Source organism: Mobula hypostoma, chromosome 3 (genome assembly GCF_963921235.1).
Source record: "Mobula hypostoma chromosome 3, sMobHyp1.1, whole genome shotgun sequence".
Taxonomy (NCBI): Eukaryota; Metazoa; Chordata; class Chondrichthyes; order Myliobatiformes; family Myliobatidae; genus Mobula; species Mobula hypostoma.
This window is the reverse complement of record NC_086099.1, coordinates 135766647-135780358: the sequence shown is the minus strand read 5'-3', so window position 1 is coordinate 135780358 and position 13712 is coordinate 135766647. Positions and strand designations below refer to the sequence as shown.

The 13712-nt window shown below is 40.4% G+C and overlaps 1 protein-coding gene across 2 annotated transcripts in view; it reads left to right on the top strand.

Moving 5' to 3' along the window:
* The window catches only part of LOC134344265 (eIF5-mimic protein 1), a 110328-nt gene that overhangs the window by 48024 nt on the left and 48592 nt on the right, over window positions 1-13712 (top strand). The window contains exons 2-4 of one of the 2 annotated variants that reach the window (XM_063043767.1): window positions 3269-3361; window positions 9273-9337; window positions 11204-11380. In XM_063043767.1, the coding sequence (XP_062899837.1) occupies window positions 9280-9337; window positions 11204-11380 (235 nt within the window). In that variant the 5' untranslated portion in view covers window positions 3269-3361; window positions 9273-9279. The remainder of the gene's footprint in view (window positions 1-3268; window positions 3362-9272; window positions 9338-11203; window positions 11381-13712) is intronic. The other variant, XM_063043766.1, reaches the window with a different exon arrangement.

Below are 13712 nucleotides of genomic sequence, written 5' to 3'. Positions count from 1 at the left end.
TTTGTGGTTGGGGTGACTGGTGTCGCTGGTGATCTTCCAGGCCTTCTTTACACACCTGCTGCTGTACATGACTTTGGCCATTTATGCAGGGGGCCATCAGACTATAGTCTACCATCTCCTTTATTCCCAGAAGCACCAGAGGATGTTTCACATACGGTGCTGAGGCGGGTTGCTGATTACTTCCCTCTCCCATGTATGCTTGTAGAACAGGTTATCTCATGATTTCTGAAGAGCTGTCAGCTAGGAGCATGACACTGTACACTATTAACAGGTTTGAGTTGTGTAATCTATTATTAACTTTATCAAAATTTCCTGGGGTCACCAGGTTAGTGTCTTATACTTTTCTCTGTGATCTCAAACTAAATTCATGGCATATACTTGATGACTTCTATTAGGGATTCATCACATCTTGCACATTGTCATGAGATGGGCATTTGTTGCCTTTGGGGAGATTCTACTGTCTTTCAAATGGAAGTGAGTAAATAGATTTAACTAGTTTTATTACGTCTTTTGATTAAATGATTTGTAACAGTATGCTGAATGTACCACTTTCGTAGAGTGATATGTGGATGTTTCAGTTATCTGATTTTGCGTGCACCTGCCTAATTCAAACAGTCGAGAATCCTAAAATTCACAATTGTCATAATTTCCAATTTTGTATCCAACAAATGTTGCTAATATTTCAGAATTGTTACAGCATGAACCTTTGATCCATGAAGAGTATGTGTAAAGGCATCCGTTAGTCTTGCGAGACCATGGATCTGCACCTGGAAAGTCTTCACTCTCCAGGGCGCAGGCCTGGGCAAGGTTGTATGGAAGAGCAGCAGTTGCCCATGCTGAAGTCTCCCCTCTCCTCGACACCAATGTTGTCCAAGGGAAGGGCATTAGGACCCATACAGCTTGGCACCAGTGTCATCGCAGAGCGATGTGTGGTTAAGTGCCTTGCTCAAGGACACAACGCGTTCCCTCGGCTGGGGCTCGAACTCACGACCTTCAGGTCGCCAGTCCAATGCCTTAACCACTTGGCCACGTGCCCACACATGGTATGAAGTAAGAGTATGAAGGCTCCATGTAATACGGCTTGTCCAACTGCCCTACCTTCTACCCATCGCCCTGCTGATGTTTTTTCAAATGGTTATCCAGCTCCCTTTTGATCACTACAGTTGAATCAGCCTCCGCATTCCACGTTCTACACCCCAATTGCACACTGTGCAGATTTTTTTTCTCTCTTATCTCAACATCACACAGAAAACAGAATTTCTTTAAGATTTTCCTCATCTGGAACTTAGGATCTCTAGATTTCTGACCAATCCATGAACTACCTCATTATTTATTTCACACTATTTATTTATTTATTTTATATGTTATTGTAATTTTATATCTTGCATTCTACTGCTGCTGCAGAACAACAGCTTTCTCATCATGTAAGGATGATGATAAACCTGATTCTGATTTCAGAGATGTGCTCAGAAAATAGAAATGAGACTATGACACAGTGTATCTTGGAAAAAAAACTGCTTGCATTCTTTTAAAAACAAGTGGCATCAAAGTAATGATTAAAGTCTTTCTACTTGACATTTTAGCTAAATAATGAGAGTGATGTACACTTTGTTCAATTGGTGACATATTGACTGCAATTGTACTTTTAATAGTGTTAGCCAATATAATTACTGTCACTATCTATTTAGCAGTTACCTCATTGTAAACCAATGCATATGGTTTGACTACATTTATTTTTAAACTAAATTTTTTTTCTGTGAAATTCAGAGGAATGTGTGTACAGGTATGCAGTAATTATTCCAATGAAGCAATCTTATAGAAATATATACAATGATGATAGGGATAGATAAGACAGAGGCAGGGAAGTTGTTTCCACTGGTAGGTGAGACCAGAACTAGGGGACATGGCCTTAAGATTAGGGGGAGTCAATTTGGGGCGGAGATGAGGAGGAACTGCTTTTCCCAAAGAGTGGCGAATCTGTGGAATTCTCTGCCCAGTGAAGTCGTGGAGGCTGCCTCAGCAAATATATGTAAATATAGGTTGGGTAGATTTTTGCATAGTAGGGGAATTAAGGGTTATGGGGAAAAGGCAGAGAGGTGGCGATGAGTCCATGGTCAGATCAGCCATGATCTTATTGAATGGCAGAGCAGGCTCGACAGGCTGGATGGCCTCCTATTTCTTGTGTTCTTATATAATGCTTCATCAAACTTTAAGCAAATTGTAATCATTGAATGTCTGTATGTGTTAAATTTCTTCGAACATTCACAGATTCAGTGAGCGTTATGTATGTACAAACTGAAAAGGTGCAAATCATCTTGTTTAATAAAATTTTGCTACACCAGAGGAAAGAAGGATCTACTTTTTTATGTACACATCATACAAAAAGAGAAATTAACTGGAGTTCAATTGTGTTGGTGTGTGCAGTGGGAAATCGTCCACATCTGTAGGCAATATATTGTACCAGATGTTCTCTCTAGCTGTCATGCACTTGATATTGCAGAGTTGAATACTGTACATTTCCTTCCTTGCTGGCATAAGTTTTTGGGTGTAACCTGCAAACTTTGCTAACCGTCTCAAAAAAATTGAGATCACCATTCAGGCATCAATTAAAGGATCATCATTCTGACATTGACATTTTGCACACAGAGTCTGTCAGCCTGAGTTACAGTGCAAAGAAAACCTGAAATCTCTTCACTGGTTCAATAATTAGTTTTTTTTTCATATACCCATCAATTTGTGGCCAGGTACAGCCCAAACTCAGTCTTTAAGTTTGCCGATGATGCCACTGTTACAGGCTGGATCAAAGACATTGATGAGATGGAGTACAGGAAAGAATGCCTTATGGTATTGTGTCAGAATAATAATCTAGCTCTCTTAACTTCAGCAAGGTGAAAGAAATTGTTGCCTTAAGGAAACGGGGAAGGGATCACTAACCTGTCATAATCAATGGAGCTGCTGAAGAGATGTTTGACAGGTTCAACTTCCTTTGGCATCCATATCACTAGTAACCTGGTTTGGTCCCTCTACATCAGGGGTTCTCAGTCTGGACTGCATGAACTCCTTAATGGCATTGGTCCTTGTCATTAAAAAAAGGTTGGGAACCCTGGCTAGACATTAATGTGATTGAAAAAATACATCACTTTATGTACTTTCTTAATCATCTAAGATTTGCCTTGTTCATTAGGGTTCTCTCAACCTTATACAGAAATGTAAAGAAATATGGTACATGTTATGAATTCTGACTCACGTTAAGAATTTCCATTTTCAGTACCTTGTTCCTCAGATCTATCTTAACAGTAGTCAAGTACAAGAATTTAAACTCCGAGGAAGCGAAGCATAAATAGTATCATCTGTATTTTGGGTAAGAAAGTAAGTTAAATTTATGTTGCATGTTAAATAATTTTAAAGAGCTACACGTAATAAATAGGTTTTTGAACTGCAATTTTGAATTCAGCTAGCTGAATTTGGTAGCTACTCTGCGCCAACAAGATCCCAAAAGCAACAATGAATTAAATAGTTCATTAATGCATTAAATTTCAGTGATAGTGATTGAAGAGAAATGCCAGCTAGGACAGCTACAGAGCTGATTACTTCTTGAATATTCCCACAGGATCACTCATTCCTATTTTAACTAGTAACAGCTGGAAAGCAGGGCATGGATGAAGGATCATTTTGGCTACATAGAAACATAGAAAATAGGTGCAGGAGTAGGCCATTTGGCCCTTTGAGCCTGCACCGCCATTCAGTATGATCATGTCTGATCATCCAACTCTGAACCCTGTACCAGCCTTCCCCCCATACCCCCAATCCCTTTAGCCACAAGGGCCATATTTAACTCCCTCTTAAATATAGCCAATGAACTGGCCTCAACTGTTTCCTGTGGTAGAGAATTCCACAGATTTACCACTCTCTGTGTGAAGAAGTTTTTCCTAATCTCGGTCCTAAAAGGCTTCCCCTTTATCCTCAAACTGTGACCCCTCGTTCTGGACCCTCAAACTGTGACCCCTCGTTCTGGACCCTCCAACTGTGACCCTTCGTTCTGGACCCTCAAACTGTGACCCCTCGTTCTGGACATGGTTTAGATAATGGATAGACATAATGTAATGTTGATTTATTTTTAGGAAGGTTGGCAGGCAGGATCTTGTTTTGATGGAGGTAATTATAAGAGGCTAACAAGCTGAAAAATTATTAAATGTAGAGGAAAAATTGTAGCATTAGAGCTGGCGTACACCTATTTTAAGTGCATCAAGAACATTGAAATTTTTATAGTCAAAAAGCAACTTAAGTTTGTCCTATTAAACTGCATCCTAAAACAACGTGGTTGAAATTAGTAGAGTATTCAAAAATAAATCTATGAGCATGGAAAATTCTGAGGGGCTCATTTCCCTTCTCAGAAATTCAAAGCAAATGTGGAGCCTCTGTGGCATTTGCACTGATAATTCTACACAGTGCACAATTCCAAACAAGGTGGCATTTTGAGCTAAAAATAGAACACCTTGTAGTTAGACAGGGAGAGGAATCAGAAAACTACTCAAAATGATTTGAAGAATGGAAGGAGAGTTTTTTAAAAAAAATTGAATATTTTCTTAATCAACTACTATAATTAGCATGAACCTGATGTTCTTGCTGGTTCCTGCCAGATACAAGAAGTGAATAAAGATTAGTTTGCAAAGGGATTGGATGTTCACTCATTTTCACTGAACTTGTTGGCCTTTAAAATAGTAAGAGTAATAATTTAACAGACAAACCAAGCAGGCGTTGTGTGAGACGTAACTTGAAATCTGCAGTTTCAGACAAGCTATAAGCTATTGGTGAAATATCAGTGATTCATCAGTCTGAGATGTGAATAGAATAGCTTCCCAGTCCAAGGCTAAGATTTATCAGAGTGAATTTCATAGACTCTTGTTTTTTTGTTTAAAAATGCTTTACAGCAGTGTATTCTTATAGGTGCTCATATTGCCCGTCCTCAATTGCCCTTGAACCAAGGGGCATTTATTCAGTGTGTTCCCGAAAGAAAGTTTCCCCAGGCAGTAGATAGAGAGCTCTACCAGAAAGTGGGCAAAGCTTGAATTACCCCTGGCAAATAAGGAAGGGCAAGTGACTGTGGTCACAGTTAGGCAGCACACTGGGACTAGTGATAATAGTTGCATTAACTTTACAATAATTATCGAAAGGGGCCACAGGTTTTGAGTTCTGAACTGGGGCAAGGTCATTTTAAAGCAAAGGAACTTCTGGCAAGTGGGAGGCTTTTAAAAGTGGGACAGCAACAGTTTAAGGACTGCATATTCCTGTTAAAGTAAAAGGTAAAGCTGCTGGGAGGTAGGAATCCTAGATGTCAAGATATTATGTAATTCTGGTTGAAGAAAAGAAACTGAGTCACTGTATGTATATGGGGGATGCTGGAGTACACTGAAGAAAGAAATTAGGAGGGACAAGAGGGAGCATGAGATAGCTTTGCTTGGCAGAGAAAATTGAGAATCCAGTGATTTATTTTTTAATATATTAAGGAGAAACTGAGTGATTTGAAACAGAATAGAGCCCTTCAGAGACCAAGATGGAAACCTATCCGTGGAGACACTGGAGAGGGACAGAGTTCCCAGTGGTTATTTTTCCTCTGTTTTCACTGTAGAGGAAGATGTGAGGACTTGGGAATCTGGCAATGCAGTCTGTATTACAGAAAAAGAGGTATTGCATGTATTTAGATTTATGAAGGTAGACAGATCTCCAGGTCCGGATGAGCTATACTCAAGAGTACTATTGGAAATTAAAGAGAACTGTGGGAGTCCAAGCTGAGATACTCGCTACATCGCTGTTCTCTGGCTTGGTGCCAGAAGACTGGACAATAGAAAATATCGTACCTTCATTTGAGAAGGGCTGTAAGGATAGATCTACTAATTATAGACTCATTAGCCTAACATCCATTATAGGCAAGTTGCTGGAAAGCATGCTGAGGGATAAGATATACTTACATTTGGAAAGGCAGAGGTTGATTGGGGTAGCCATCTTGTGGGAAATCACTTCTTATGAATTTGATTGAGTTTTTTTGCTGAACTGATGAGAGAGTAGTAGGTATATGGATTTTAGTAAGAATTTTGATAAGGTCTGCATGGTAGCTACTCTGGAAGGTTAAATCACATAGCATCCAAGGAGAGTTAGCAAACTGGATATAAAATAGGCTGTATGATAAGAAACAGAGGGTAATGGTGGAAAAATGTTTCTCAGGCTGGAGGTCTGTCACAAGTGATGTGCCCCAGGTATTGGTGCTGGTCCCATTTTTGTCACCTATATTGATTTGGATGACAATGTATGAGGAATAATTTAGCACATTATCGTCCGAATTATTAATATACATGACAAACAACAACCAACCCAGCACGAATTGGTGTGGCACACCACCAGTCATAGGCCTCTCTGACTAGAGAGGCAACCATCTACTACCACTCACTGGCTTCTTCTGCTAAGCCAATGCTGAATCCAATTTACAACTTCATCATGAATGACATGTGAATGAACCTTCTGGACCAGCCTCCCATGGTCAATGGCCTTCCTAAGGTCCATATAGACAACATTCCACTGCTTTTCCTTCATCAAATTTCCTGGTAACCTCCTTGAAAAATTCTGTAAGATTGGTTAGACACGACATACCATGCACAAAACCGCATTGACTATCCATAATCAGGCCCTAACTATCCAGAGACTTGTATATTCTGTCCCTTAGAATAACTTCCAAAAATATACCCACTACTGACATCAGGCTCACCAGCCTATAATTTCCAGGCTTATTGTTAGAGGCTTTCTTGAATAACATTACCCATCTTCCAGTCCTCTGGAACCCCACCCATGGCGAAGGGCATTTTAAGTACCTCTGCCAGGGCACCTGTTGTTTTTGCACTGGCCTCCCAGAAGGTCCGAGAGGACACCTTGTCAGACGCTGGGGAGTTAACCACCTTAATTTGCCTCAAGACATCAAGCACCTTCTCCTCTGTAATCTAGATATGGTGTATGATCGCGCTACCTTTTTGCCGCAGTTCTATACTGTGTCTACCTCCTGAGTAAATACAGTTGCAAAAGTTCCATTTAAGATCTCCGACATCCCTTTTGGCTCCATGCATAGTTGACCACGCTGATGTTCAAGTGGACAAATTTTGTCCCTTGATATCCTTTTGTTCTTAATATACTTGTAGAAACCCTTGGGATTCTCCTTCAGCCTGTCTGCCAGAGCAACCGTATGCCTACTTTTAGCCCTCCTAAATTACCTCTGGTGTGTTCTCTTGCACTTCTTATACTTCTCAAACATCTTATTTGCTACTTTCTGCCAATACCTGCTATGCACCTCCTTCTTCTTAATCAGGGTCTCAATATCTCTCAAAATTCAAGGTTACATAAACCAGTTGGCCTTGCTTTTTGTTCTAACAGAAACATGCAAACTCTCTGCTCCCAATATTTTACTTTTGAATGCATCTCACTTGCCAAGTATCCCTTTGCCAGAAAACCTGTCTCAATCCACATCTGCCAGATCCTTTTTGATGCCATCAAAATCAGCCTTTCTCCAATTTAGAACCTGAACCTGAGAACCAGTCCTATCCTTCTCCATAATTATCTTGTAACTAATAGATTTATGAATACTAGATTCAAAATGCTCTCCTTCCCACACTTCTGTCATCTGCTCCCTAATTTCCAAATAGGAGATCCCGTATCGCCCTCTGTAGTTGGGACCTCCATATATTGATTAAGGAAGCTTTCCTGAACACATTTGCTAAACTTTTTTCATCCAGCCCGCTTACAGTATGGGAGTCCCAGTCCATATGTGGAAAGACAAAATCACCTACTACTGCAGCCTAACGCAACATACACACACTGCTGGAGGAACTTGGCAGAACAGGCAGCATCTATGGAAATAAATAAACAGTTCATATTTCCGGTCAAGACCCTTTTTCAGGACAACTATTTACAACCTTATTTTTCTTGCAACTGTTTGCTATCTCTACAAATTTGCTCCTCTAAATCCCACTGACTATTGGAAGGTTTGTAATATGATCCCATGAATGTGGTCACCCCTTTCTCATTCCTCAGTAGATGAGCTCTCCAGCCTGTCCTATTCAAGCACTGTTGTGACATTTTCCCTGATGAGTAATGTCACTGCTATCCCTCTGTTATGTCTACAATAACGGAACCATAGAACGTTGTGCTGCTATTCCTGCCCTCACGCAACTAAGTCTCACCAGTGGCTACAATATCATAATTCTGTATGTGGATATGTGCTGTAAGCTCATTCACCATACCGACAATACTCTCTACACTGAAATAGGCACAACTCAAAGTATCCACAGCCATGAAGCCAAAACTCAGCACTAAGGCGAGTGCAGCCAGTCCAGGAGGCTGATGGCCTCGGGCCACAACAGCAGAGTCGGTTCAGTTCCGATGTCAGATTGCCTGCCTCCCAATCGTGTTGAAAACAATACACGTTACTGAGGGGAATGGCCACAGGGTATCTTGCACTGGCTACCCATTCCCCTTTCCCTTTCATTGAATCTTCATCGTGGAGGACATGGATCAGTATGGGCCAAAGGGCTTTTTCCTGCCGTGTACAACTCTATAATTTTAAGCCATTTCCGGGTGCTTTAAATGTCAATAACTGGTTAAGGATGACAGATTAACTTCCCTGAAAGGCTTTAGTGAATCAGCTGGGCTTTTAGAACAAACTGGTGGTTTTTGTGACATTGTTGTTAATAACTGGAACGGCACGGTAATGTTGTGCTAACCACTACATTTCACAATACCAGCAACCCAGGTGCAATTCCTAACAATGTCTGTAAGGAGTTTGTATGTTCTCAAGTGACCACGTGTGTTTCCAATGGGTGCAGTGGTTTCCCCTCTCAGTCCAAAGATGTACCAGTTGGTAGGTTAATTGGTCATTGTAAATTGTTCCATGATTAGGCTAGGGTTAAATCACGGTTTGTTGGGCAGTGTGGCTCAAAGACCAGAATGTTCCTCGACCCAGAAGGGCCTATTCCACACTGTATCTCAATAAGTTGGTAAAAAGAATCCTGATTATCATCTGAATTAAAATACCATAGCTGCCATGGTGTGATTTGAATTTGGGACTAAGACTGTAAATCTGGGTATGAATCTGCACCATCAATATATACCTTGGTTAAAATCCAGTAGCAAGGCATGTGTTGGTTGCTTGCAGTGAAATAAGTGATGGGTACAAAGATCAGTTGTTTTTTTCCTGAGATCACAATGACTCTAATTTCCCCCTTTCTTTACAGAAAGTTTATGAGTAAGTTGCAGAAGCCAGTGCTAACAGGCCAACGGTTTAAGACCAGGAAGAGGGGTAAGCTTTTCGACTAGATCTTTCATATGCAACATATAATAGAAGTATCAAGAAAAAAACACTGCTGCCAAGCAGAACAGTGTTATTTTGGTGACTGTCTTAAATGTACACATCAATCCAACGAATTCGTAAAAAGATCCATTGCGTCATTTTACAAAGTGTTTTTAAAGTAGTTGTCAAGATGAGACATTGAGAAAGATTCCTGTAGTTGCAAGATTAAACTGAACCATTGATTGCTTTAGGCAACCTCGAACCTAATCCACTACATGAAGTTATTGAAGTCACAGTTATCTGATTACTTTCAAAAAGCTGTCAGTATTAAAATACAGTGGACACATAGGGACCGGTACGTTTTGGCCCAATTAGCCGAAGTTTCATGGAAATAGCTAAAAAAAAAGGTATAATAAAGACAAACTACTACTTAACTGAGTAACAAATTATGTATTTAATTGAAATACAGAGCAAATTAGAACACTACCAATGCTACTACATTACTATAAAACTCTATTAGGTCCTACTAGTTATTGACAGAGGAATTCATGCAGTGTACACTGCCAACTACGGGGTGTCGAGGGAGCAGTAGCACTTCTAGTGAATGGTTTGTCATGTCCATTCTGGGGCATTTCAGTCATCTTTGGCCTCCACTGGACACTCAGCTCCATGTAGTTGTTTGCATGTAACAATGGCCACACTTCTACACGACTTCGACAGGCAGGCTAAACTAGGTGAGGGCAGCAGATGGGCCTTGTACCCTGGTGAAATAGAGACATGTAAAGTCAGGTCTAGCAGACTGTGCAGATAAGATTAACAGTGAGATCTAACGGCCAAGAAGGCAGTTCTACAATGTTTTGTGGAGAGTGAAGGGCATGATAAGACACAGCGGTAGTCATGGTTATCCAATGTAACCGAGGAAGACCCCAGTTTGTAATAACGACTCTTACGATTGGATCTGGACTTCTAAGGTTGAGAGAGCGGAACTATTCCAATGAATTGGCTTTTCCACTTTTAAAAACTCTCCCGCACAGGTTTCACTGTCATCGTTGGATACAACAGCTAACAAACACGCTGCCATGTTCCTTTGATTGACTGTTAATGAACAAAATTAGCGCCGACACCTAGTGTAGATAATGTACTGTCTTCATACAATGCTTTCGATGATTGCATCCCCCAAGCCTTCGTTGTCATTGTAACATTCAAGATGTTAGACCTGACTTTACATGTCTCTATTTCACCAGGGTACAAGGCCCATCTGCTGCCCTCACCTAGTTTAGCTGATAGGTTCAAATTCTTCAAAATTCCTAACTTGTTGAAGGAATGAAATTGCTCCTGGTCGGTTCTGGCCTCTCCAAGCCTGAATGCTTGAAACCACAGTGAGCAAATCAATTCTACATTATCTTGCTGCTTAATTTTTTTTGCAATTTCTCACTGAAAAAAAATCACTGCTTACACAACTGACACTATTTTAAAAACTGCTCACTCTAAGCTCGGTGCAGTGTCTGACAACCACACAAGTACGCATAACTTACACTAGTTAGAAGCTGTTCCATACAGTCTCCTGTCCCAATTAAGCAGCATATTGTCCCAAACAAATGAGGGGAATCCTGGCTATTTTCTTGATTCGTTTTTGTTCTGTAAGATTTGGCCCAAATAAGCACCTATCCCAATTAACTGATGGACCAATTAAGTGCTATCCACTGTATTCTCATAACCTGCATGGTTGTCAGCTACTGTGTTGTTTGTGCCTCTATACTCCATTTGTGTAGTGACCATATTGCTTTAAAACTAATGGGCTTGAAGATACTGTAAATTTAACACTGCAAAGTGTCCAAGCAGATTGGTTGCAACTGAAATGTCTCTCTTCTGCAGATGAAAAAGAGAAGTTCGAACCAACAGTCTTCAGAGACACAATTGTTCAAGGTCTTAATGAGGCGGGGAGTGACCTCGAGGCAGCAGCCAAGTTTCTGGATGTAACAGGATCAAGACTAGATTATCGTCGTTATGCAGACACATTGTTTGATATATTGATAGCTGGGAGCATGCTAGGTAAATATGAACCGAACTTTCTTTAACTAATCAGTAACCAATGAAGAGTGGAGTAAAAATGTAAACGTTTTTTGCTTTCCTTGAAAGTCAGAAAGGATCTGATGATAATTTATAGTCAAAAATGTGTATTTTGTCTGCATTTTGCTGGATTTAGTTTGAGGCAATGCTTAAGCTATATTTAAAAAGGTATGTAAAATCAATAAAACATTCATGCTATATACAAGAACTATCTTCTGAATAAACTGTCCCTTACTAGCATCAGAACAATCTATCATCTTTAATGTACAAAAGAATCCCAGTGTCCCTCACAGAAAAACGAAGAAGAAAAAGAAGTGGGTGGTTGCCAGGGTATAGGACAGCAAAACTTGACAAAGCAGATGGGTTTTAAATGTTTTAGGAAGACAGGACTAAGACAGATCACAAGGTTCCCCATGGTGACACTTAGTCATATTATAACACAGCATTAGGATACTTGTGTATGTATTCTCTGGGGGAATTCTCACATTTTTTCCTGTTGTAATAACTTTGAATAGCATATCAATTTCACCACACAGCTGTAGATAAAGTCAGATGATTAAGAGCAATATCAAGCTATGTTTAAAGTGCACCCCGATCTTGACTTAGCTGATTTGGACTCCTCTGGCTCCCTGCATTGCTCAAAGAAAATCCATTGCCTTCTGTTACTTCAGGTTATGCATGGCCAGTCGCACTTGAAGTCAAATCATTTACTAATACATGTCAAAATCCTAAATTATAGACCATAATCCAAAAGAGCAAAATAAGGTTCTTTGGCCCATTGGGTGCACACCACCATTCCATCAAGGCTGATTTATTATCCCTACCAACTCCATTCTCCTGCCTTCTCCTCATAACCTTTAATGCCCTGACTAAACAAGACCTATCAACCTCCGCTTTAAATATACCCAGTGACTTGGCCTCCACAGCTGTCTATGGCATTAAATTCCACAGATTCACTATCCTCTGACTAAAGTAATTCCTCTTCTCTCTGTTCTGAGGCTGTGCCCCCTGTTTCTAGGCTCACCCACTATAGGAAGTATCCTCTCCACATTCACTCTGTCTAGGCCTTTTAATATTTGATTGGTCATAAGAAGATCCCTCCTCATTCTTCTAAACTGCAGTGCACACAGGCCCAGAGCCATCAGATGCTCCTCATGCATTAACCTCTTCATTCATGGAATCATTCTCATGAACCTCCTCTGGATCCTCTTCAATGCCAGCACATCGTTTCTTTGATCGGGGCGAAAACTGCTCACAATACCCCAAGTGCAGTCTGACTAATGCCTTATAAATTCTCACCATTATGTTCTTGGTCTTATATTCTAGTCCTCTCAAAATGAATGCTAATATTGCATTTGCCTTCCTCATTACTGACTCAACCTGCAAATTAACCTTTAGGGAATCCTGCACATGGACTCCAAATGCCCTTTGCACTTTTGAGTTTTGAATTTTCTCCCCATTTAGAAAATAGTCTAAGTCTTTATTTCTTCTACCAAAGTGCATGACCACTCACTTCCCTGCACTATATTCCACCTGCCATTCCTTTGCCCATTCTCCCAGTCTGTCAGAATCGGAATCAGGTTTATTATCACCGGCATGTGATGCAAAATTTGTTAACTTAACAGCAACAGTTCAATGCAATACATAATCTAGCGGAGAGAGAAAAGAAAATAAATAAATAAATAAAATAACACATCATAATAAATAAACAGGTAAATCAATTACGTATATTGAATAGATTATTTAAAAAATGTGCAAAAACAGAAATACTATATATTAAAAAAGTGAGGTAGTGTCCAAAACTTCAAAGTCCATTCAGGAATCGGATGGCAGAGGGGAAGAAGTTGTTCCTGAATCACTGAATGTGTGCCGTCAGGCTTCTGTACTGTCAGGCTCCTACTTGATGGTAACAGTGAGAAAAGGGCATGCCCTGGGTGCTGGAGGTCCTCAATAATGGATGCTGCCTTTCTGAGACACCGCTCCCTAGAGATGTCCTTGGTACTTGTAGGCTAGTGCCTAAGATGGAGTTGACTAGATGTACAAGTCCTTCTGCTGGTTTCCTGCTTCCTCAGCACTATCTTCCCCTGTTTCTATCTTTGTATTAACAGCAATCCTGGCCACAATCATCAAATGCATCATCCAAATTATTGTTATATGAAGTGAAAAGAAGTGGTCTGAACATCAACCCCTGTGGAATACCACTAGTCACTAGCAGCCAACTGAAAAGGCTCCCCTTATCTCCAGTCCATCTGATCCCGATGACTTGTCTACCTTCAGACCTTTCAGCTTCCCAAGCACTTTTTCCTTAGGTATA